General features: G+C 44.5%; 1 protein-coding gene across 6 annotated transcripts in view; it reads left to right on the top strand.

Annotated features, from left to right (window-relative positions):
- Positions 1–27,256, top strand: part of rgs3a (regulator of G protein signaling 3a) — a 191,626-nt gene that overhangs the window by 93,262 nt on the left and 71,108 nt on the right. For all 6 annotated transcript variants that reach the window (XM_055659929.1, XM_055659931.1, XM_055659928.1 and 3 more), the window contains 3 exons: positions 3,557–3,668; positions 9,948–9,988; positions 22,468–22,599. In XM_055659929.1, the coding sequence (XP_055515904.1) occupies positions 3,557–3,668; positions 9,948–9,988; positions 22,468–22,599 (285 nt within the window). The remainder of the gene's footprint in view (positions 1–3,556; positions 3,669–9,947; positions 9,989–22,467; positions 22,600–27,256) is intronic.

The following is a 27,256-nucleotide window of genomic DNA, read 5'->3' as shown; positions in this document are numbered from 1 at the left end:
CCAGTAGCTTGTCCGCTTAGGGGGCTTTATTTCCCTTCTCCTGCAGATTCTAATAATTGCGGGATAACGCACGATAGAATTCCCATTGCATCCGAACCTTTTCGAAGGCAGAGCAGGTTGACAGCAGACTGATTTATTTGAGTTGACGTGTTGAATATTGCAGTGAGGAAGACGGCTGCTTGGCCCATTGAACCGGTGCCAGCTCTTTGGAGGAGCAATGTGGTTCCATAGGGGCCTGTCCCACTTGGGCGCCATTTACGCGTAATTTACGGGACATCATTTACGCGTCACGGAGTTGTCCCGCGCACGTGATGCGCGCATGGAGCGTGTTGACGTAGGCAGTGACGCGCGGTCGCGCGCAGCGCCCCAGGATTTTGGGATGTACAAAATCTTTGCGTGCCATCTGCATGACGCCCAAGTGCAACTAGCCCTTTACACTCCCGTGTCCACCATGTATGGCTCTGTAGTGATTCTCCTTCAAGTGGCTGGGAAAGATTGTAAACTGACTTTCTTGCGTAGACTATCGACAATAGTGCTGCACATCAGATTAATTTGATGAAATCATATGTGACATTGAATTGCTGCTTTACAAGTATAAAAACTCTTATACAAACCAGGGATTTATGTATTTTACTGCGCAGAATGTATCTATTCAGCTATTCAGCCAACAGCATGGGCATAAGTATTCCTCTGCAGGCTCCCTGCTGCTTCAATGCTTCTGCAACCTTCCTGGTGCCTCAGCTAATCTGCTTGCTGAATTTTTAAACCCTCCTTTCAAAGCATAGCTGGCTGAAAGAAATGAGGGGCAGGACAGTGGCGCAGCGGTAGAGCTCCTGCCTTACAGCGCCGGAGATCCGGATTCAATCCTGACTTACAGGTGCTGTCTGTACGGAGTTTGTACGTTCTCCCCGCGACCTGCGTGGGTTTTCTCCGAGATCTCCGGTTTCCTCCCACACTCCAAGAACAATGGACAATGGATAGAGGCTTTAGAGGGGTTGAGGGGTTTAGAGGCGTTTGCATAGAAGCATAGAAACATAGAAAATAGGTGCAGGAGTAGGCCATTCGGCCCTTCGAGCCAGCACCGCCATTCAATGTGATCGTGGCTGATCATCCCCAATCAGGACGTACAGGTTTGTAGGTTAATTGGCTTGGTATAATTGTAAATTGTCCCAAGTGTGTGTGGGATAGTGTTAATGTGTGCGGGGATCGCTGGTCGGTGCAGACTTGGTGGGGCAAACAAAGGGCCTGTTTCCGCTCGAAACCCCCATCTCGAAACTTAAAAAAACGAACTAAACTTTGATCTAAGACACATACTGAATAAATTGATGTTGCCATTAAATAATCCATTGATAGGACGGCACAGTGGCGTAGCTGGCAGAGCCTGTGCCTCGGCTCCACCGATCCAGGTTCGATCCCGACCTGTGGTGCTGTCTGCCTGGAGTTTGCACGTCCTCCTTGTGATTGTCTGGGTTTTCTCCGGCTGCTCCGGTTTCCCGTCACACGAGTCAGGATGGTGAAAGGAACTGCAGATGCAGGTTTACAAAAAAGGCTGGTTTGACTCGATTGTGTTTGTGTATGGTATTATCTGATCTTATTGGACAGCATGCAAAACAAAGCTCTTCACTGCACCTTGGTACACGAGACAATAATAAACCTAAACATGGTGGGGGGAGAAATGGAGGTGAAGTGGTTTTCTTTGGGCTATCTTCCATGCTTATTGCTCAAGCATTTCATGAAACTAATTTGACAATACATTAAAATCACCTTATTTTAGTTTAAAGATACAGCATGGAAACAGGCCCTTCAGCCCACCGAGTCCATGCCGACCAGCGATCCCCGCACATGAACACTATCCTACACACACTAGGGACAACTTACATTTATAGCAAGGCTGATAGCCTATAAACCTGTACGTCTTTGGAGTGTGGGAGGAAACCAAAGATCTCGGAGAAAACCCACATGGTCATGGGGAGAACGTACAAACTCTGTACAGTCAGCACCCGCAGTCGGGATTGAACCCGAGTGCCTGGTGCTGTGAGGCAGAAACTCCACCGCTGCACCACAAACCTGCCATTGTGTAATGCACTCCAGCCAGGAGGGTACTAACTCCAGTTAGAGTAGCTGCCTCAACATTGGACTCGTACACGGACCTTATCACTGATACAAAGTTTTTAAAAATCCTGCCTAAAGTTTGGTATGAAGGAATATCCCGGATGTCCTGCAACTGAAGCTTGAGAAGTGAGCCATGGGTGCTGGAGGCTGAGAGTGTTGCACAAATACAAGTCGTTGTACAGGAATGGATTGAATTCTGGATATTACAGAAAATAGAGATATGTGGATCGTGGAGGAAATGTTTGGGGTAGAAGATCAGCCACGATCTTGATGATTCACTGATACTTTATTGTCACATGTACCGAGGTCCAGGGAAATGCTTTGTTTTGCATCCAGCCCTGTGAAATCATGCTGTGGATCTCACCGAGGCAGTGCATGAAGTTACAGCAAGCTCATGGAACAGTTTGATTTTCTGCATGCAGCGGCAAATCAGGCCTGACATCGCACGTGGCCAAAGATGGCCGCTCCGCTTCTTCTTCTGCTGTGTGTCTTTTAGACCTGCAGCTCCGTTGAGGCGAGCCAGGCCAACGTGTCATCGTCCAGGTCAATCAGTGGCCGGTGTTTGGGGCAACTCGTGACTGTGTGCTCCACTGTCTGTGTTGGGCCCCCACACTCACAGTAGGCGCTGTCCACGAGGCCCCACCTCTTCATCGCTACTCCATAGCGTCCGATGCCTGTCCTCAAGCGGTTGAGGGTTGTCCACTGCTTTCGGGGCAGGTCCTGACCAGGGACGTCCATGGGGTCATTGATGTAATGCCGCTCCGCTGGGTCCCCCCTTCGTTCTCAGCGGCCCCCTCCCGTCGAGCCGCACTCAGCAGCGCGGGTCCCTCCTCACTCTCGTCGGTCCCCCTTCACTCTCAAGTCCCCCTTCACTTTTTACGGTCCCTCCCCACTCTTGGCTGCGCGGGTCCCATTGACGTCGTTTGCTCGGGGCCATTGGGAGTCCGCGGTGGGTGAGCCGGGTTTACCAGCAGCTCCTCCTTTCTCTGTCGGCCGCGGCCAATCCTCGCGCCAGCTTCCCGGAACACTACCGGCGCGCTGCATGTCGGGACTTGCCGGGAAGAGTTTAATAGCTGGAATGGACCACTGATTCTCACGTTATTCTGCTACAAGTATTATCAGAAGTTAGTTCCTACACACTGAATATAACAGCATTTTTTAGATGCAGCAAAAAAGTAAATGTTAAATCTTTGCTAATTTTATCTAAGTAAATTTGTGTTTGCCTTTTGGCAATATTTAATTAAAACAAGATTGTGAACACTTTGCATTCTTCAAGGTGAAAAGAGAGAAAGGTTAAATTATATCAAGCGAAAACATTTTGCCTTTTGATTGAAAAGGAGTGGTGTGCTTTCTACCATTTAGCCGTCCTAATTTTGTTTTAAATTGCTCAGCCATCAATATCCATTTCCGCATTGAAGCAGTATTAATGTTGTGTCTCTTGCAGGTTTGTGTTTTCATCTATACTGACTTGATGCTTCTGACCAAGGAGGACGGGCGGGGCCACTGCAGTGTTTTACAGAACCCTCTTTTCCTACAGAACATGGAGCTGGAGCAAGGTGAGTAGGTTGATAAACTCACACCCTACCGAGATTGTGCACCTCGTGTATACAAATGATGCTTTATGCTCCTACTCCAGTTCAGTTTTGTTTGGAGATACAACGCAGAAACAGGCCCTTCGGCCCCCCCGTGTCCGCACCGACTGGCGATCCCCGCACACTAACACTATCCTACACACACTAGGGACAATTCACACTTATACCAAGCCAATGAACCTACAAACCTGCACGTCTTTGGAGTGTGGGAGGAAACCGAAGATCTCGGAGAAAACCCACGCGGTCATGGGGAGAAGGTACAAACTCTGTGCAGACAGCACCCGTAGTCAGGATTGAACCTTGGTCTCCGGCGCTGCAAGGCAGTAACTCTACCGCTGCGCCACCGTGCAGTACGTGTTTTTTCTCTCTAAAGGCCACAAAATGCTGGAGTAACTCAGCAGGTCAAGCCAGTAGGTCAGGCCAAGTTCCAGACTAGAGACCATGCTGCCATGTGGTCTGACTCTCCTGGGTCCTGCTGCACCCCCCCCCCCCCCCCCCCCCACCACCACCCCCCCCCCCCCCCCCTTCCCTCCCCCCCCCCACCATCACCCCGCCCCCTCCCCCCCCCCCCCCACCACCTAATCTGCTGAGTTATTACTCCAGCACCTTGTGTCCTTTAGTGTATTAAAGGTTTAAGAGACTTTTAGATAGGCACACACAAGTGGGGGGGGAATAGTGGGATATGGACCACATGCAGGTAGATGAGATCGCTTTAACTTGGCATCATGTTCTGCACAAGCGTTGTGGGCCGAAGGGCCGATCCCTGTGCTGTACTTTTCTTTGTCCCAACCGGCATCTGCAGTTCCTTGTTTCTGCATTTTCTCTGCTTTTCTATCCCCCACTCTTCTTTCCACATGTGGCGACATTATAAACTAATATCTCAACGTTCAATTAACTTAATGATCCGGCGGAAGCCAGTTATTTTATCATTGGCGATGCTGATTGAAGAGGGGAGATGGACAGTCGTAAATCATCTTTTATAAAAGGAAGCATCCGGATTATTAAAACAAACTTAGTAGCGGAACACCTAATCTCTGGAGAGAGAGGTTGTAGCTGCGAGTTTCACGGGAGCCATTCATGCAGAGACTGGTGATGTAATTGCTTTGTGTACACGCACACCCACTGCTGCATCTTGCAGAGAGATGCACAAGTGTACACAGCTTTCTGACACAAGCTCTGAATCATTCTGGAGCCGATGGACTCAAATTGGACGGGATTAGAATCCACGGATATCTCCGGCTTCAGAATGTAACCTTTCCCAACCCGAGCTAATCGAATAGCTCTCTGACAACAGCAGAGCTAAATTGAGTTTGTCTAATCAAAGGAGGAATCACAATTAGTTACCTCGCACATGTCATTGGAATAAGTCAACAGAATGAAGGAGGTGACCTGCGCCGTAGAGTCACACCATTCTTCAATGTTTACTGTGATGGACGATGCCAGATTCATCAGCAATAATTCTGGCTGAGAAAGCTGATGCATTAGCTGCCAATCATTTCTTCACCCAGAGATTTGTGTATCCGTGGAACTCTCTGCCCCAGAAGGCCGTGGAGGCCAATTCACTGGATGTTTTTAAGTGAGAGTTAGATTTAGCTCTTGGGGCTAATGGAATCAAGGGATACGGGGAGAAAGCAGGAACGGGGTGCTGATTTTGGAAGATCAGCCACGATCATATTGAATGGCGGTGCTGGCACGAAGGGCCGAATGGCCTACTCCTGCACCTATTTGTCTGTGTTTCTATGAATGTTACAGGCTAATGCGAACACAATCTCCCTCCTTATTACTTAACAAAAATGCTGCCTGACCTGATGAACATTCCTGATGAACATTTCTGGCAATTTTTCTATTTACTTACAATTTTCAATATTCAAACTCAGTGTTTCTGTTGCTTTTCATTTTTATTTGTACATTGCAATTAAAGGTATTCAGAAGATTAAAAAAAAAAGATAGACACAAAAGGGTCTGACTGAAACATCATCCATTCCTTCTCTCCAGAGATGTTGCCTGTCCCACTGAGTGACTCCAGCTTTTTTGTGTGTATCTGTTTAAATCAGCATCTGCAGTTCCTTCCTACACGTTTAAAAAAAAAAGGACCATGGTTTGTCCACTCCTTCAAATATTTTCAGTGGCCTTCCTCAGGTTATATTTTCCCCCCACCTTATCCAGGGCTGTGTCTTTCCTAGTCTGAAGAAGGATCTCGACCGGAAACATCATCCATTCCTTCTCTCCAGAGATGCTGCCTGTCCCCGCTGAGTTACTCCAGCTTTTTGTGTCTTTCCTAAGGGTCGTGTTATAAATAGATGGTGGTGGTAAATAATCTATTGTTGGGTCGCGGCTCAGTTGGAAGGAGGAAATGACACATCGTTCTAACGTATGTGATAAATGGAGTGAATGTCATGAAGCTACAAGTAGTATTTCACAGAGAGTAACTGCCTAGTGCCTTCCTTGTTATTAACCTGGGCTGAATCTGAGAATCGTGCCGAGGATACCTTCACCTGATGCAGGAAAGCTTCTCTGCCGGCTTAACTACTCACAATGCAGGTTACATTTATTTCATTGACTATGGGTTTTTTTTAATTATTATTTCAATAAAATGCATGAAAGAGGGCTCAGTGAAAAAATCTATGAAAGGAACCAGTATTTGTAATAATGCAAAGTAAAATTAGATTTTGTTTACATTGACTTCCAAATGATTTTTAAATACCTTGGAATTGACTAAATAATATCATTTTTACAGAACAAATTTACCCTTGGGAGAATTTTTTAATGTTTGGCTATGCTCAATATCTTTTGTCCTTTTCACCTTGTATCAGTATCTGACATTTTTTGTGGCATTGGTGATAAGGTGCTTGGCAACCTAATTTGTCACGTTTTTTTTTGCAAAGACAGCGTTGAACTGCAGCTCAAGTTCTTTGAGCCATCTGGCGCTGTTTATTCTTTCACGATCTTGATGCGTTTGACCTGTATTTCAAAAGTGACCTTCAGCCGGTCCTTAGCAACCTCTTTCAAAACTCTGCACAGAGAGGTAGACAAGAAATGCTGGAGAAACAGAGAGGGCATTTAGACTGGCTGATACTTCCCCTCTGTGCATTTCCTGTGGTTACCTTCAGTTTTGCAACAACTGTTTATTGGGTATTGAGGTTTCCAAGTGGTGCAGTTCTGGCCTCCGCTTTGCAAATGGCTTTTACAGAGAAACTGCAAAATAGGTTAGTCTGCGACACAAAACTAACCTACTTCTGGCGTGTGTTAAATTTGGAACGAGATTCGTTTCTCATTCTCAAAGGAACCAACACCAGAGTGTTCGCTTTATTCGATTAAACTTCTTTGCATGCTAGATACTGCAGAAAAGATGAGCATTCATGTTACAAGCATCTATTCAATACCGCCAAGGTATTCGTAAACTTTAATGCCTTCAATGCTGCATTTTCTGCAGTTTGAAAAAAGCTCTGAATGCACTAACGTAGACCTATCTCCCGTGAGGTAGTAAGTTGATGTGTTAATCTTGAAGTATTTTTATCATCTTTCATTCTGTTGTTATTAGTCTGGGAGGCGCATGTTTGCGGGGAAGTTTGGTTTTGGGATCAGAATGCGAAAAGCTTCCTCGACCAATTTGATTTTATTCCCAAATGAAGTGTGGATTTAAACATGGATAGGACACAGAGTTCTGGAGTAACGCAGCGGGTCAGGCAGCATCTCTGGAGAACATGGATAGATGACCTTTTAGGTCGGGACCCGTTTTCAGTCCTTAAACATGGATAATTTGCCTGACATTATTATCTGCACTGTTACCCTAGCGGCACGGTGGCGCTGCGGTAGAGCTGCTGCCCCAAAATGCCAGAGCCACAGGTTTGATCCTGACTACGGGTGCTGTCTGTACAGAGGTTGTACGTTCTCCCCGTGATCTGCATGGGTTTTCTCCGGGTGCTCCGGGTTTCACCCACACTACGAATTGGCTTTGGTAAAGTTGTAAGTTGTCCCTAGTGCGTGTTGGATAGTGTTAGTGTGCGGGGATCGCTGGTTGGCGCCGACTCGGTGGGCCGAAGGGCTTGTTTTCGCGCTGTATCTCTAAACTAATCTAAACTAGTGGATAATATTTTCCTACATCAGATTTTTTTTTTGTTTTTTGTAAAAATCCTACAAATACTTTACAGCAGTTTGGTTTAGGGGATGGGAGGGCCAGATCACAGAACGTGGGGCAGAGATATCCTGCGAGTCGTTCAGTGGATTGTGTTGGAGAACAGACCAACTCTCCTTTGTGGTACGGTGGGACAGGTTGCTGCCTTACAGCGCTTGCTACACCAGAGACCAAGGTTCGATCTCGACTACGGGCGCTGTCTGTACGGAGTTTGTATGTTCTCCTCGTGACCGCATTGGGTTTTCTCCGGGATCCTCGGTTTCCTCCCACCCTCCAAAGACGTACAGGTTTGTAGGTAAATTGGCTTGGTATAAATGTAAAATTGTCCCTATAGTGTTACTGTGTGGGGGTTGCTGGTCTGTATCTCTAAGCTAAAAAAACTAAACAAAGTCATTCTCAGACTTGCAGGGAGGAAGCTGATAACATCTTGGTTTAGGACAGGTGAGAGGTGGGTGTGGGGTGGGGCTCCCATGTTTCCTGTCCACAATCAGTGCCGGACAAGCATTCACACGTACTAGCTTGTTCATTTGTGAGCTGCTTTTACTACCTTGATGTAGCTAACCCTTGGTAATCTGTGCCACTGACATCAACTCCATAATCTGGGGCATTCCTGCTTGCAACCATGATTTAGTGCCACCTGCAGATTTGGAAATTGTGCCCTGTATATTCAAGTACAAATCATTAAATATATTACCACCATCGAAGAGATCTATAGGAGGCGCTGCCTCAAAAAGGCAGCCAGCGCCATCAGAGACTCACACCACCCTGGCAATGCTCTCATCTCACTCATACCCTCAAGAAGAAGCCATGGGAATCTGAAAACAGTGAGCTCCAGGCTCAGGAACAGCTTCTTCCCAACTGTCTGAAGAAGGGTCTCGACCCGAAACGTCACCCATTCCTTCTCTCCAGAGATGCCGCCTGTTCCGCTGAGTTACTCCAGCATTTTGTGTTCCCAATTGTCGTCCCAATTACCATCAGGCTATTGAACACGACCAAACAACTAACTGAACTTCAAACTAAAACCTGTCTTGATTGAAATCTTGACCGCGGGCGTATGTTTTGTTTTGCATTAATATTGAGTTTTTTTAAATGTATTGAGCTTTTTGTTAGTTTTGTTATGTTACCTATTGTGAACTGTATTTACTGTCCCATTATGCTACCAATATTTCTGCAATTTCTCCCTTTACTTCCCTCAACATCCCAGTTGGACAAGTAGTTATCCATTTTAAGTGTAGCTTTAGAGCACTTCCTCCTTATCTATGGTTAGCCCATCTATTACCTGACCATAGCTCAGTGTGTGCTGAGACCCAGCTCCATCTTCCTCCTCCATGGACCAATATATTACACCATGTTCCACAACCAGATCTCTTGTAGGTCTCAGACTGTACCCACATCTCCTCTCTGCCCAGTTCTTGTTTTTGTGCCAGTAGACGACATTGATTGAAACTCCCTTATTTTGCTGCCTGACCCACTGAGTGACTCCAGCACCTTTTCAGTGGCTGTTGGTCATTTCGTGTGGAACAGACTGATGATATTTGTTTTTAGTTTTAGTGCTACAATGCAGAACAGGCCCTTTGGCCCATCGAGTCCGCGCTGACCAGCGATCTCTGTACACTAGCACTATCCTACGCACTAGGGACAATTTACAATTTTACTGATGCCAATTAACCTGTACGTCTTTGGCGTGTGAGAGGGAACCGGATGCACCCGGAGAAAACCCACGCAGGTCACGGGGAGAATGTACAAACTCTGTGCAGGCAGCACCCGTAGTCAGGATCGACCCGGGTCTCAGGCGCTGCAAGGCAGCAACTCTACCGCTGCACCGCCGTGCTGCCCTATCGTGAAAACAAAACCCACATGTGACTGATCAGGCCTGTGGAAAAATTGATGTGTTTTAGATTGATTTTTCATTACTTCTTGATACCCTGCCACCTCTGCCTATATTTGGCATTGTTCCTGCCCAGACTGAGTCATCGTTTAACAGGATGCTGTTTTCTAGTGAACGGAGAAACCAACAGCCTGTTGTCAAGTCTAACCGCTTTTATTTTTAGAACTGCGTTAAACTTATTAAGAGAAGAATATGAACAATTTTCAAATTGTTTTCACAGGTCCAGCAGAGGAACTCCAGTTTCATATCACATATTCTGAGGTAAGTACTTACAAATTTTTGATACAGATTAAAATTTTCCAATGTTGCATCTCATGAGATTGTTTTTTTAATATAATAATAATGAACTCTGTTAATGAGCTGCATTCCAGAAAGTCTTCTCTTGGCAACTTTTAATGTCATTCATTATTTTTCTGAAATTATGGATTGGGTATATTTGATATACAATAGGACGAAGCTGACAGAGGGGATATTTGAGGTAAATATACTGTAACAACATTTAAAAAGTATTTCACTGGGTCCATGGACAGGAAAGGTTGAGAGGGATACAAGCCAAATGCGGGCAGGTGGGACTAGCATAGATGGGGCAACTTGGGCCGAAGGGCCTGTTTACACACTGTATGACTAATTGTTTTGGTTGTTTTTCGAAGACACATAAGACATGTATGATAGTAGTCTAATAATAATGTCGGACTAACCTCTCACCTTTAATCTCTGGGGTTTATCCTAGCTCTAGACCAAAAGGTGCCCATTTTGTTGTTGCAATGGTGGAGAATGGAATACATTTGGAAAATTCGAAATTAATTTTGAGAGGTCTGTGTCTGAAAAATTGTTATATTAATAGTTTTTGCAAAGGTAAAACTGAGTGAATCTGAGCCTGACATGGTGTGTTTCAATTATATTCTTCAGAAATGTTCAGATTGTGACTTTATTGGACTTTATTCCTTGGAGCGCAGGAGATTGAGGGATGATCTTATAGTGGTGTACAAAATCATGAGAGGAATAGATCGGGTAAACAAGCCGAGTCTTTTACCCAGAGTGGGAGAATCGAGAAGCAGAGGAAATAGTTTAAACTGAGGGGGGGGGAAACTTTAATAGCAACCTGAGGGGTAAAAATGTTTACACAAAGGGTGGTGGGTGTATGGAACAAGCTGCCAGGGAAGGTAGCTGAGGCAGATACTATCGTAATGCTTAAGAAACATTTAGACAAGTACATGGATAGGAAAGGTTTGGAGGGATATGGGCCAAATGCAGGCAGGTGGGACTAGTGTAGATGGGGCATGTTGGTTGGCCTGGGCAGGTTGGGCCGAAGGGCCTGTTTCGACGCTGTATGACTGACTCTAGACTGGGTAGTTCTTTCTGAACTGGCACAGACACAACAGGATGCATGGCGTCTTTCTGTATGGTAAATGCTCCATAGATTTTGTGCCTTCATGATATTGGGAGAGATCCCGTTTCTATCATAATCCAAAAATAGGGGACCGACAATTTTAGTTTATATTTTTAAGACTATTTGTTCCATTTTTCTTCTGCTCCATCCGGTAAATATTACTCACCTTAGTTTAGTTTAGTGTCCGTGTACCGAGGTTCAATGAAGAGCTTTTTTTGTTGCATACCAAATAGTCAGCAGAAAGTCAATATTCGATTGTATGAGCGGCACGGTGGCGCAGCGGTAGAGTTACTGTCTTAAAGCACTTGCAGCGCCAGAGACACGGGTTCGATCCCGACTACGGGTGCCTTCTGTACGGAGTTTGTATGTTCTCCCCGTGACCGCGTGGGTTTTCTCTGAGATCTTCAGTTTCCTCCCACACTACAGGTTTGTAGGTTAATTGGCTTGGGTTTGTATACTTGGTATAAGTGTAAAATTGTCCCCAGTGTGTGTAGGATAGTGTTAATGTGCGGGGATCGCTGGTCGGCGCGGACTCGGTGGGAAGAAGGGCCGGTTTCCGCGCAGCATCTCTAAAAAAAACATATGATTACAATCAAGCTGTCCACAATGTACAGATACAGTTTAAAAAATAATATTTAGTGCGAGATAAAGTCTAACAAATCCTGATTAAATATAGTCTGAGGATCTCCAATGAGGTAGACGGTAGATCAGGACCGCTCCCTAGAAGGTGATAGGATGGTTCAGTTACCCGATGACAACACATTTAGATCTCATTCAATAATTGACTGCAGTTTTGATTCCTAACTCCAATATTGTGCATAATTATTTATTAAGATACTCAATATGCACATTACATATTTAATTACTGAAATAAAATTACACCTTTGTCACAAAGCGCAGATAATGATTTTATTTTCAGCAGAGGGGATTGCAGACAATTTTACATTTGCCTGCCATAAATTGGCCAGGGCAGTGACAGATTGACTTCCATGCAAATCCCAGCATTAAACACACTGAAATAAAATAGAATCTCATGTACACTCAGATTAACACGGTTAATCTTTGTAAGAATCCACAGTTAATATTTGTTAATTTAGTTCAGTTTATTGCCACGTGTATTGAAGTAGAGTGAAAAGCTTTTGTTGCGTGTTAACCAGTCAGCAGAAAGACAATATATCATTGTAATCGAGCCATTTATACTGTGTAGATACATGATAACGGGATGAGGTGTCGTGCAAGGTAAAGACAGAAAAGTCTGATCAAGGATAGTCCGAGGGTCATCAACGAGGTAGATAGTAGTTCAGGAGATGACTTTTAAAGACTAGAATGTGCATTGGAGAAAGCCATGTTGACCGGTGTGGCAAGTTGGGCCAAAGGGCATGTATGACTGACTCTATAAGTATATTCACCAACGCCTGCATTGGGAAATGTGGCTGAGATCCTGCCTATTTGATTCAGGTTACTTGCATCCTGACCACTGCTTCTTGTTGTCTGTGAAACTGGTTGTCATTGTGATTCAGCATATCCATGTCAATGTTGAAGTCTACACGATAATACGTTGTGCTCCTTTAGTTCTTCACACCCAGCGCAGAGCTGGTTCTATGGCCTAACCGGCCTACACCTTCCATATCTCACGCACAGGCATGGTTCTGATTCATTCTTCGCCCTTTTAAACTCTTTTATATTGTTTCTGAGGGATACTTGGTGCCATTCCTTATGTGCGGGTTCTGCCCCCAATTGAGTTATGAAATGCCTTTCAAATTGGCTCAAAGGTTTCATGCTTTCCCACAGAACAGGGCAGCACCATGTTGCAGTGAGTAGAGCTGCTGCCTCACCGCGCCAGAGACCCGGGTTCAATCCTGACCCCAGGTGCTGTCTGTGTGGAGTACGCACGTTTTTCCTGTGACCTCGTGTGATTTCTTTGGGTAATCTGGTTTCCCTCCCACATCCCAAAGACGTGCGGGTTTGTAGGTTACTTGGCCTCTGTAAAATTGCCCTGGTGTGTCGGGAATGGATGAGAAAGTGGGGTAACATAGAACTAGTGTGAACGGGTAATCATTAGTCAGTGGGGCCTCGGTGGGCCGAAGGCCTGTTTCAGTGCTGTATCTCTAAACTAAATTAAACTAAACTAAACTCTTTTCTCTAAAAATGGATGCATCTCCATGTTCGGTATGAGGATTCAAGATTAGTCCTGGACTAATTATGGTGAACTATATTGGGTGTATATGTTTTAATGTAAATGAAATAAATAAAGACACCATGGGAGGTCACGGTGGTGCAGTGGTAGAGCTGCTGCCTTACAGAGATCCGGGTTCGATCCGGACTACAGGTGCTGTCTGTACGGAGTTTGTACGTTCTCCCCGTGACCGCGTGGGTTTTCTCCAAGATCTTCGGTTTCCTCCCACACTCCAAAGACGTACAAGTATGTCATTCGGTTCATTGGCTCGGTGTATGTGTAAAATTGTTCCTAGGTAGACACAAAAAGCTGGAGTAACTCAGCGGCTCAGGCAGCATCTCTGGAGAGAAGGAAATGGGCGACATATCATAGATGCTGCCTCACCCGCTGAGGTTTTTGTGTCTACCTTCGATTTAAACTAGCATCTGCAGTTCTTTCTTACACACATTGTAAATTGTCCCTAGTGTGTGTAGGATAGTGTTGATATGTGGGGATCACTGGTCGGGCCGAAGGGCCTGTTTCTGCGCTATATCTCTAAACTAATCTAAACTAAAACTGAAACATTTTTTATCAATAATGGATACTACACATTTGTTCTGGATTATTTAAAGAGGGTAATGCATTTTCTGTGATGCATCTGTTTTTTCTGAAGATTTTTGAACCACTACTTAAAAAGTCAAAGCCCAGAGGGTCCTGTTAATAAAACAAATTGCATGTAAAAATTGGCAAAGGGTTATGGTTGATGAGGTGTCTGTGTTTGCTGCTATCAGTGAGGTTACACCAGGCTCAGCACATGGTCTAATGCATGTTTGCCGTAACTTTTCATAACATAGAAAATAGGTGCAGGAGTAGGCCATTTGGCCCTTCGAGCCAGCACCGTCATTCAATATGATCATGGCTGATCATCTAAAATCAGTACCCCATTCCAGCTTTTCCCCCCATATCCCTTGATTCCTTTAGCCCTAAGAGCTAGATCTTACTATCTCTTGAAAATATCCAGTGAATTGGCCTCCACCGCCTTCTGTGGCAGAGATTTTCCACAGATTCACAACTCTCTGGGTGAAAGTGTTTCCACATCTCAGTCCTAAATAGCCTACCCCTTATTCTTAAACTGTGGCCTCTGGTTCTGGACTCCACCAACATTGGGACCATTTTTCCTGCTGGAAGATACAAGAATTGGATGTCTGGTCGACGATGAAGATGAGAGCTATAACCTCTTGGAGGATAATTCTGGAGTGATCATTTGGTCAAGGCAAGATATGTCAGGAATTTCATTTGGGAAGTTTGCAACAAGCCAAGGAGGCTACAATAATTGAAAGGCGTTGAAAGATATGGGAGAACACGGGGACTTTGCAGTGCTTGTTCACAGGGCCATACGTGCAGCAAGTAATAATGATAATATTATTAAAAAGGCACACCGGATGCATGTTTTATTACCCGAAGGATAGAATACACGAGGAGGGAAGTTAGACCATAGCTGTATATGCAACATTAATCAGGCTTCACCTTGAATACTGCCAAGAATTCTGGTCACCATGTTACAGGAATGATCAGTGTGTGTTTGGGGGGGGGGGGGGGGGGGGTGGGGGGGGGGGGGGGGGTACAGGGGAAATTTGCAAGTAGTCTAAGTCATAGTCATTGAGTGATACAGTGTGGAAACAGGCCCTTCGGCCCAACTCACACACATCGGCCAACAATGTCTCAGCTACACTACTCCCATTTGCCTGCGCTTGGTCCATATCACTCCAAACCTGTCCTATCCATATACTTGTCTAATTGTTTCACAAACAATGGGATAGTTTCAGCCTCAACCTCCTCTGGCAGCTGGTTCTATACATTCACCACCCTTTGTGTGAAAAAGCTATCCCTTAGATTCCTATTAAATCTTTTCCCCTTCATCTTGAACCTATATCCTTTGGTCCTCGATTTCCCTACTCTGGGCAAAAGACACTGTGCATCTACCCAATCTATTCCTCTCATGATTTTGTACACCTCTATAAGATCTCCCCTCATCCTCCTGCGCTCCTTGGCATAGAGACCCAGCCTAATCAACCTCTCCCTATAGTTCGCACCCACTAGTCCTGGCAACATCCTCATAAATCTTTTCTGAATCCTTTCAAGCTTGACAATATCTTTCCTATTTGGATGATCAGCCATGATCATATTGAATGGCTCAAAAGACCGAATGGCCTACTCCTGCACCTATTTTCTATGTTTAAATGTGAGGTTATCCAATAAATGTGAGATTATCCATTTTGGTGGCAAAAACAGGAAAGCAGACTATTATCTAAATGGTGGCCGATTGGGAAAGGGGGAGATGCAGCGAGACCTGGGTGTCTGGTACACCAGTCATTGAAGGTAGGCATGCAGGTGCAGCAGGCAGTAAAGAAAGCGAATGGTATGTTAGCTTTCATTGCAAAAGGATTTGAGTATAGGAGCAGAGAGGTTCTACTGCAGTTGTACAGGGTCTTGGTGAGACCACACCTGGAGTATTGCGTACAGTTTTGGTCTCCAAATCTGAGGAAGGACATTATTGCCATAGAGGGAGTGCAGAGACGGTTCACCAGACTGATTCCTGGGATGTCAGGACTGTCTTTTGAAGAAAGACTGGATAGACTTGGTTTATACTCTCTAGAATTTAGAAGATTGAGAGGGGATCTTATAGAAACTTACAAAATTCTTAAGGGGTTGGACAGGTTAGATGCAGGAAGATTGTTCCCGATGTTAGGGAAGTCCAGGACAAGGGGTCACAGCTTAAGGATAAAGGGGAAATCCTTTAAAACCGAGATGAGAAGAACTTTTTTCACACAGAGAGTGGTGAATCTCTGGAACTCTCTGCCACAGAGGGTAGTTGAGGCCAGTTCATTGGCTATATTTAGAGGGAGTTACCCTTGTGGCTAAGGGGATCAGGGGGTATGCAGGTACGGGATACTGAGTTGGATGATCAGCCATGATCATATTGAATGGCGGTGCAGGCTCGAAGGGCCGAATGGCCTACTCCTGCACCTAATTTCTATGTTTCTATGTTTCTAACTGCTGCTCCAGTTCCCCAACACGTTTATTCAGGAGCTGCACCTGGCCACAATTTCTGCAGATGTAGTTTCCAGAAGCACCAGTGGTGTCCCTGACTTCCCATATCCTGCAGGAAATGCACGGTACCAACTTGCCTGCCATTTCTTCAGTGGTCAAAAACATCACAAATTTCAAATCAGATTTACCCTCCTTGCCTCAGCCTCCTCGCCGAAGACTCTCGCGCCAAAGACTCACACTTTACCTCCCAAGACACTAACCTCAACAAGGCCGGTCCTCTACAGCTACACTTCTTTATCTGTTACCTAATCAACTACTTTAGGGCTGATTTGTAAATTACTCGATCCTGGGTCTTTGGCGCTCTTTAAATCTTCTTTCCCTCGGACTCACCTGCTTCCAGCCAATACTCGCTCTCTCTGCTTTTGGCTGCTGCTTCTCTCTGACCTTCACAGATATGTGGATATCTAATTGTGCAAAATACTAAGGGGTCGGATCATAAGATCAAAGGAGCGGATTTATGCCATTCGACCCATCGGGTCTGCTCCGCCATTCAATCCTGGCTGATCCATTTTTCCTCTCAACCCCATTCTCCTGCCATCTCCCCGTAACATTTGACGCCCCTACTCATCAAGAGCAGACCAAATCAGAACCTATTTTTCTCAGCAAATGGACAATAGACGAGGAGGGAAAGATTTAAAATAATAGTCGTGTTATGTCGAGTGGAGTTTATTGTCATGTGCACAAGAACGATGAGGCACAAATATAATGTAAATCGTGCTTGCAGCAGTTTAATGGGCACATAGACACACAGAAACATAAAGCATATAGAAATTACATGTAAATTATATAAGAGGGTTTCCAAAAAAAGACATTAGTGCAAAAATGCATACTTAGAAAACAAGACCACGAGAATGCAAGAGGGGATCTGTAGTGTTGTTGAGGTAGGATCAGGAACAAAGAACTGCAGATGCTGATTGCTACACAAAAGGACATACAGTGCTGGTGTACCTCAGCGGGTCAGGCAGCATCCCTGGAGAATATGGATAGGCGATGTTTCAGGTCGTGACCCGAAACGTCACCTTTCCATGTTCTCCAGGAATGCTGCCTGAACCACTGAGGTACACCAGCACTGTAGGTACACCAGCACTGTAGGTACACCAGCACTGTAGGTACTCCAGCACTTTGTGTCCTTTTGGGCTGGGATCAGGGTTGTGTGGATCGATTCAACCTTCCAGGTGGGTTTAGAGGGGAGATGGGAAACTCCTTTTTTTTTGTCACCAAAATAGTGGTGGCTTACAACACTCTGCCCGAGAGGATGATAGATCCAGCATAGAAGAACGATTTGGATGTGCAGATGAAGAGTGTGTAAGAAGGAACTGCAGATGCTGGTTTAAACTGAAGATAGGCACAAAAAACTGGAGTGACTAAGCGGGACAGGCAGCATTTCACCCATTCCTTCTCTCCAGAGGTGCTGCCTGTCCCGCTGAGTTACCCCAGCTTTTTGTGTCTGTGTGCAGATGAAGAGCTGTCCCCTGCAGGGCTGTGAACAACATGTGGAATTGGCATTTTAGATTCGTACCAACATGGTGAGCTGAACATCCACCTGTGGTGTTAATGTTCAGTGATTCTATCCTACTATCTTTCCTATAATAGAATGACCTTTATCAGTCAGCAAGTCATCAAAAAATCACAACTTCTTTGATGTCCTTTTGAAAGAAAAGCCACTGCCCTTACCTTATTTGAATTTAGTTTAGAGATACTGCGTGCGAACAGGCCTTTCGGCCCACCGACCAACAATCACCCCTACACTATCTTACACACGAGGGATCATTTATAGATGCCAATGAAACTACAAACATGCACGTATTTGGGATGTGGGAGGAATCCGGAGCACCCAGAGTAAACCCACGCAGTCACAGGGAGAACGTACAAACTGAGTACAGAGAGCAGGATTGGACCTGGGTCTCTGGTGCTGTGAGGCAGCAACTCTACCGCTGCGCCACCGTGTCACCCGGGTCTTATGGACTCTAGAACAAAGCTGACTCTTAACATGCCTCGCTCAAGTCACATGTCAAGGGCAATTAGACAGAGGCCAGGCCCACACCGCTACAGAGCTCAAAACATAGACTTGCAAACTTAACAAGTTAAACTTATCGTTAGCGCAATTAATGCGCATAGATGTAGGCCAAAGTTTCATGAAAATGATCCCTTCATTGCCTACAGCAATATTCCGCATGCTATAGAATCTAAGTAGCAATTATCAAGAAACTACTAATTAAGGACAGGCTGTATTTAATGGCTATGTGCAAGGTGATTTTTTTTTCCCACAGTGTGGGTCAAGTTTGTTGATAATAATAACTGGTGCAAATCTGGTCTCCGTTACACATTGCAAATAAGACTTGAGTTTTTCCAACTAGTTCACGGACCTAGGTGACAATTAGGGCAAATGTGGTGAGCACACAAGTCATAGAGTGTTGAGTCATAAAGTCATATAGCATGGAAAGAGGCCCCTCGGCCCAACTCATTCATGCCGACCAAGGTACCCCATCTAAGCTAGAGACACAAGCCTGAAGAAGGATGCAAAGTGCTGGAGTGAGGCATCGGGCGGGGAACCTTCTTTGGACTCGTTTTTTGTAAACCTGCATCGACAGTTCCATGTTTTTACAGACTGAAGAAAGGTCCTGACCCGACATATCCAGGGGCGGATTAACCATTAAGCAGACTAAGCACGTGCTTAGGGCACCAGGGCCAAAGGGGGCACCACAAAGTTGGGAAAAGGGTGAAAAGAAAAAAAAAACGAATGACGATTTGTAAAAAATTCCGTATCTCCACTTTTTATGTAATTGTTGAAAAGTTAGAAACGGAAATGAGGAGGAGACGAAAGGTGTACACTGAAATAGCAGACAGATTCTCAGTCTGAAGAAGGGTTTCAGCCCGAAACGTCGCCTATTTCCTTCGCTCCATAGATGCTGCTGCACCCGCTGAGTTTCTCCAGCAATTTTGTGTACCTTCGATTTTCCAGCATCTGCAGTTCCTTCTTGAACAGGTTCTCTTGTCTGACAGATGTTCCTAATGTCTCCCAACAAGGTGCTAATTCCCAATTATCAGAAAGTGAAAGGTACTCAAAGACTTGTCAGACACTCATTGATGTTTATCCAGATGACATGAACAACACTTTGTCTACAGAGCTTCAGCAGTTCCATTCATATGTTCTTCATAAGTTTAAAACAACCAAGAAAACATCTTTCACTCACATGGAACTTTACAACACAATTACAGAAGACAAACTAGAGAGTGCCTTTCCAAATGTTGAAATTGCCTTAAGAATATGTTTAACATTAATGGTCACCAACTGCACAACAGAGAGGTCTTTCTCACAACTGAAACGTGTAAAAAAAAAAAACCCCAAATAAATCAGTTATGCTTCAAGAAAGACTCGACTCACTGTGTATATTAACAATTCAAGCAGACATTCTGAGAAGTATTAATTTCGAGGATGTTATCAGTGATTTTGCAAAAATAAAATGTAGAAAAATGCCTTTCAGGTCATGAATATTGGAACTTTGATACATTTAACTTGTGAAATATTAAAATAGATGTTGTATTGCATTTATGTAGAACTTTATGTAGCTCAACTTGGCTTAGTTTGTAAAGTATATTTTGTTATCATATGAATACATTTTTGTACAGCTGCAACCTGCATTGTATATCTGGTCAGACAGGTCAACAACTAAAATGGACTGGGTCAGTGTGGAAAGAAGGGGGGCACCAAGATTGGTCAGTGCTTAGGGCACCAGCGAGCCTTAATCCGCCGCTGCATATCACCCGTCCATTGCCTCCACCATGCTGCCTAACCCGCTGAGTTCCTCCAGCACTTGGTGTTTTTCCCCCATTATCCCATGTTTATGAGACATCCCTCGATAGTGAATTTCCAGAACTTTATAAATTGAAAAATATCCCGCTGTTTTCTATTTTCAGATGGTAAGCTGTGAGTGAGCAGCATTAGACTTTTTTTTAGGGATCCCATATTTTTAGGAAGCTGTTGAAATCTTCATTAGGAAGAGTTTCAACATCCTTCTCCTCCTGAAAGGGTGCAAGGGAAGGCAGGCTACTAGATGATAAGAATTTTCAGCAAGTGACTGTTATGGCATTGATTAAAGAAAAGAAAGTCAAATTTGGAATTGTAAAAGCCTCTATAAACATGTAACATCTTGGAGGCACAAGGAACTGCAGACGCCGGTTTAAAATAAAACCACATGCTGCTGGAGTAACTCAGCCAGTCAGGAGCATCTCTAGAGAACATGGATAAGCAACATTTTGGATCAGGAGTAGACAAAAGTGCTGGAGAAACTCAGCGGGTGCAGCAGCATCTATGGAGCGAAAGAAATAGGCAAACGTTTCGGGCCGAAACCCGTCTTCAGACCTTCGATTTTCCTTCGATTTTCGATTTTCCAGCATCTGCAGTTCCTTCTTAAACATTTTGGATCGGGATCCTTCTGCAAACATTGAAGAATGACAAAGGTCTGAAGAAAGGCCCCCGACCTGAAACGTCATCTATCCGTGTTCTCCAGAGATGCTGCCTGACCCGCTGAGTTACTCCAGCATTTTATCACATTAAGTTGACATTAAGGGCTCGTTCAATGTGGCAATTTGGACGGAACTTGGGAATATGAAACGTGGAATCGTGGTGATGGGGTTACTCTGTGGGACCTCCCGATAGCAACCAGGACCTGGAGAAAGAGATGTGTAGGCAGAGCTCAGAAAGATGTCAATCCAGGATAACTGTAGTGAGTAATGTTAACTTCCCCAATATTAACTGGGACCCTCTCGGTGCCAGGGCATAACTTGTGAGATGAATCTCAGACTGTTTCTTGAATCAACATGTGGATATTCCAATGGGAACGCAAGGAACTGCAGATTCCCGGTTTACAACAGAAAGACACAAAGTGCTGGAGTAACTTAACGGGTCAGACAGCATCTCTGGTGAACATGGATAGGTTAAGTTGATAGACTGAAGAAGGGTCCTGACCAGAAAAGTCACCCATTCCAGTCCTGGAGGTGCTGTGTGACTCATTGAATTAATCCAGCACTTTGTGCAGATAGTCCACTCTGGGTAAGGCCATACCAGACCTTGTTCTGGGGAGTGAGTCTTAGATTAGATATTACTTTATTAATCCCCTTATTCAGGGGAAATTCAGATGTCCACTAATAAAAATACAACATAGCATTCAAGAAGTTTAACATTAAAACATAAAAAAATCTGGCTGGAGAATGAATGTCTCATTGGGAAAACATTATGGGGAACTGTGACCATAATTCCATGCGTTTTAAAACAGTTATGAATAAGGATAAGACGGGTCATTGCTGAACGTGTTAAATTAGTGGAAGGCGAATTACAACAGTGTTCGGCAGGAACTGGGGGAAGTAGATTGGAAACGACTGTCTGAGAGTCAATCTTCATCTGACATACAGGGGTCTTTTAATTGCCTGTTGATTAGGGTTCAGGACTAGCATGTCCCTGTGTGGATGAAAGATAAGGATGGCTGTGGAGGCCAAGTCAGTGGATATTTTTAAGGCAGAGGTGGGCAAATTCTTGATTAGCACGCGCGTCAGGGATTCGGGGAGAAGGCAGGAAAATGGGATTAGGAGGCAGATGATTCAGCCATGATTGAATGGTGGAGTAGACTCGATAGGCCGATTGGCCTAATCCTACTCCTATAACGTGAAATTTGAATGCTTCTGCAGATCTTGATAGGTTCAAGTCGAGAGCATTTAATTGTCATCATTACTGGAAACAGAATAATGAAATTCTTACTTGCAGCAGCATAACAGGTCTGTAAACACATTAGGTGTGGAACAAATATTTCCTGTGGCCAAGGTGTCTGGAACTATGTGCCACTTCTCAAAATAAGAGGTTGGGCTTTCTGAATTGAGATGAAATTTATTTATTCACCCACAACAATCGTGATAGTCAAAGGGGTTATAGTAAAGTTGCAGATGAAGACATTTACAATTGCAGGGATGCAGCATTTGGTCAGCTGCGGGTGCATACATACCACAGGTATTTTTTTTTCTTCAAACAGGATTTTTATGCTTCTAGGAGCACACAAGTTGACCAGTATGTTTTTTTTTTTTCCACCTCAGAAGTCGCGGAGTAGCTTGAGTTTGGAAGCGTACACCACGGAACAAAAGAAGAAAGTGTGTCAATGTTTAATGGAATACATAGCCAAGCAGAAGCACGATCAATATTCAGCAGTCACTGAGGCAACGAACAAGGTAGGAATCTTCCCTTGCATGAGTGGGAGGCGATAAGTGAATCTTACAGCATTCACTATGTTTGTTGGTCAAAACTAGGTAATACAATATTAAATTCATCCTACTTCCATCTTTGGGTTAATTGAAAATTCTAAGTTTGTGTCTAGTGTTTGTTATCTCATAGCTTTTGAAACGTTGTAAGAATTGTGAACAGCAACAAATGATGGCATCACCGACTGAAATGGTCACGATGACAAAGAGGACTCACTCCAGGAAAATAATGGTTATTTTAATTACTTCTCGCTATGCTGAAAAACACCATCAAAACAAACCTGTGTTTTGAACTTTTTTCCCCGACTGGTAGCACAGCATACTTTTAATGGCCTTGCTAAACTTTGAAATTCTTGTTAAAACAGTGTAATGTATGCATTTTCCAGAAAACCGCAATTATAGTACGAATGTAATGTCCGTTCCATGCAGAGTGTTGGATGCAGACTGCAGTGTATATATCTGCCGCCACTTTGATATTGTTTCACTATTTCCAATAACATTGAGAGTTAGCTTTGTCCTTTCGGAGTGTCCACAGTTCAGATATCTTAATATGCGATTATCCCTAATTCTCTTTTGTGAGCCCTCTTTACTGTACTAATGTGGCAGTGTGAAGGATAGCGAGGTGATCACTGGTCAGCGCGGATTCGGTTGGCCAAAGGGCCTGTTTCCGCTCCATATCTCTAAAGTCTAAAGCAGTGGTTCCCAACCTTTTTTAGTTCATGGCCCCCTTGGGATCTTTAATTTTTCTGTGCCCCCCCCCCCCCCCTGACATTATTAGCGAAAAAAAAAGAAAAAAAAAGTGGCCCCCTTCATTGAACCTAACTCCCCACATTTTTCTGTGGCCCCCCTGAAATTTGCCATGGCCCCAGGTTGGGAATCACTGGTCTAAAGGGAGTCTGTAATAACGCGGCTTTTGTGGAGGGTGAACATTAGAGGATAAATGGTGGCCGTCCACTGTAATGCAGGTTCCAAAACGGTTTGGAAGCAAAGCGGTTCCAATTGTACCCTCAGAACGAAAAAAATAAAAATGGCTGCAATTGGCCCAAGTCCAATGCCGATCTATTCCTACTAGTTTTCTGTTACGTGTCCTCCTCTGTGTCTACTAACTAATGGCCAGCAGTGGTGTTATTTTTCATTTCATGGTGGCTCCATATGTTCTGTTAGAATGTAATAAAAAAAATACCTAACAAGGTACAGAAGCTTGAAAGTGTGCACCACCAGACTCAGGAACAGCTTCTTCCCCTCTGTTATTAAGCTGCTGAACAGTCCTTCCAAAAGCTATTGTACTGTGTGATTCACCACAACCCCATTGTGGACATTGGACCTTGTCTATGGAGCTGGTGCACTACAGTGCTGAGAACTATATTCTGTACTCTGTATCTTCCCATTCGCTCTACCTGTTGTACTTGAGTTTGACTTTGTTGTATTTATGTAGAGTCAAGATGATAGCATTATGTATAGTATTATCTGATCGGTTTGGATAGCATGCAAAACAAAGCTTTTCACTGTACCTCGATACACATGATAATAATAAACTTGAAGGTAAACCTAATTTCAAGGCGGCAGGTTGGCACAGCAGTAGTGTTGCTGCCTTACAGCGCCAGAGACCCAGGTTCAATCCTGACAACGGTTGCTGTCTGTACGGAGTCCGCATGTTCTCCCCGTGGGCACGTGGGTTTTCACCAGGTGCTCCGGTTCCCTCCAACATTCCAAATACGTACGGGTTTGTAGGTTGATTGGCTTCGGTAAAATTGTAAATTGTATAGGATGGTGCCAGTGTATGAGGTCCTCCTCCTCCTTTTACCTTTCTTCTCCCCCCCCCCCCCCCCCCCCCCCCCCCCCCCAACAACAGTCTGAATAAGGGTTTTGGCCCGAAACGTTGCCCATTTCCTTCGCTCCATAGATGCTGCTGCACCAGCTGAGTTTCTCCAGCATTTTTGTGTACCTTCGATTTTCCAGCATCTGCAGTTCCTTCTTAAACATAATTGCCTAGTGTCAGATTTCACAGCTGAGGAAGAGGGAAAAATATTTTGCAATCAAAGGAAACTCAATTAATGATGGTGCTCACTAGCAAGAAAACCGTTCGAAAAAATAATACCATTAAGCACTAACAAATCCCCAGGAGTTGATTGTTTCCATCAATTATTTCCATCATTATAGTTTTCCAAAGTTCCCTTGATTTGGCATGGTGACAAATGATGGTGGAAACAAAATGCTAAGAGGTAGTATAAACTAGTGATCAAAAAGGGATAAAAGCCCTGGTCATGAGCATAGTTTGTTGATAGTGGCAGGACAAATTGAGAAAAGTGTTTGCAAAAGCAGATGGGACATCATGGGGATTATAAAGATGAGCCAGAGCACAAAGATACGATGGACCTGTATAAAAATGCTGCTTTGGCCACAGCAAGAATATTGCATCCAGTCCTGCCCAACATTTGTAAAGATGTTTAAGAAGGAACTGCAGATGCTAGAAAATTGAAGGTAAAATGCTGGAGAAACTCAGCGGGTAAGGCAGCATCTATGGAGCAAAGGAAATAGGCAACGTTTCGGGTCGAAACCCTTCTTCAGACTCATCTACTTTGTAAAGATGTATGGGCTCTGTTTAGTTTTGAGATACAGTGCAGAAACAGGCCCTTCGGCCACGAAGTCCGCACCGACCAACAATCCCCGCACACTAACACTATCTACACACACTAGGGACAAGTTTTACATTTACATCAAGCCAATTTACCTACAAGCCTGTACGTCCTTGTGGAGTGTGGGAGGGAACCAAAGATCTCGGAGAAAACACACGCAGGTCACAGGGAGAACGTACAAACTCTGTACAGACAAGCACCCGTGGTCAGGATCGAACCCGGGTCTCTGGCGCTGTGAGGCAGTCGTTCTACCGCGGAGCCACCGTGCCGCCCTTTGGAGAGGTTGCTGACGGGATTTTGCAGACCCTACAGAATGATTGCAGTGTGAAAGGACCTCAGTGACATAGAGCAATGGAAAAGATGAGTTCAATAGTAGAATAGTAGGGTGGCACGGTGGCGCAGCGGTAGAGTTGCTGCCTTACATCACTTGCAGCGCCAGAGTCCTGGGTTCGATCCCGACCACAAGCGCAGTCTGTACGGAGTTTGTACGTTCTCCTGCGTGGGTTTTCTCCGAGATCTACGATTTCCTTCCCACACTACAAAGACGTGCAGGTTAATTGGTTTGGTAAATGTAAAACCTTTTCCCTAATGTGTGTAGGATAGTGTTAATGTGCAGGGATCACTGGACGATGCGGACCTGGTGGCCTGTTTCCACGCTATATCTCTAAACTCTAAAACTCTAAAGAGTTCTATGGTGTTTCATTTGCCACTGCACATTGAAATTCTTACTGCATATATTAGACATGCAGGCGCCGCCACTATTGGCCCCGTTATTCAAGATCCAATGTCCGGTCAACCCGCGTAAGGCATCCTAACTCGCACTCAAATCCTCTTTCATCTTTTTTTTTACACACTTCCTAATCGCAATCCAGGTCCTTTTGAATAACATTTTCTGATCGCCAACTATTTAAAACATTTTCAGTATTTCTATTTTTCTGCTGATTCTACGAAAGGTCCCTGCAGACTGAAAAAAATTCACCTATAAATAACATCCTCAATGAAGGAAGGCGTGGGAGGGAATTTATACAAAAACAGAAACTACACGCAAAACTCAGCAGGACAGGCGACACACGTGGAAAGAAAAACAGTTCATGTTGTGTCAGTCGGGTTTGGATTTCCAGCATCCACTACTTTTGGATTTTCACTGGGAGCCCCTACATCTGTTGTCGGATGTTGGAATCTGCAAAAATGTGACTAAGTAGGAGGAAAATTTATAGTATCAGAGCCAATATAAATGTATCCCGTTCATGACCAACAGACTTAACTGAACTGACTGAGGATGTAGCAATGTAATAGACGTCTGTACACGGATATAAACTCAGATTAGTTTAATTTAGAGATTCAGCGTGGTAACAGGTCCGTCAGCCCACCAAGTCCACGTCTACCATCGATCACCCGTACACTAGTTCTATGTTATCCCACCTTTCTCATCCTACACGCTAGGGGCAATTCACAGAAACCGATGCACTCGCAGCCCTGCACGCCTTTGGAATGTGGGAGGAAACGGGGTGCCCCCGGAGAAAACCCACACGGTCACAGGGAGAACGTGCAAACTCCACACGGACAGCAGCCGTAGTCAAGATTGTACCCGAGTCTCTAGCGGCATGAAGCAGCAACTCTACCGCTGCACCACTGTGCTGATTGTAATTACGCTGCAGAGAATGGACTGTTGTGGCGTCATAAGTCTCTGTGCTGGATTTTTGATTTTTATATTTATGTTAATGCAATACAAAACCATAATTCAAGTTTGCTGATGAAATAAATGCTTATGCTATTTGATCTTATCTGCACGATGTACTGGAACATGGGACGCTGCCCAATACAATGTGCTTGCAATTAATTAATGTTGCAATGTGGCGCAGCGGTGGAATTGCGGTGGGCCGAATGGCCTGTTTTCGCACTATCTCTAAAGTAAGGTCGAAAGTTCAATCTGAGATGGAAGAATTTTGGCTGGTGAAGGCAATTAAGAACAAAGTGGTGGAGAAACTCAG

The sequence above is a fragment of the Leucoraja erinacea genome, chromosome 31 (assembly GCF_028641065.1).
Source record: "Leucoraja erinacea ecotype New England chromosome 31, Leri_hhj_1, whole genome shotgun sequence".
Lineage (NCBI taxonomy): Eukaryota > Metazoa > Chordata > Chondrichthyes > Rajiformes > Rajidae > Leucoraja > Leucoraja erinaceus.
This window is presented reverse-complemented; position numbering and strand designations above follow the sequence as displayed.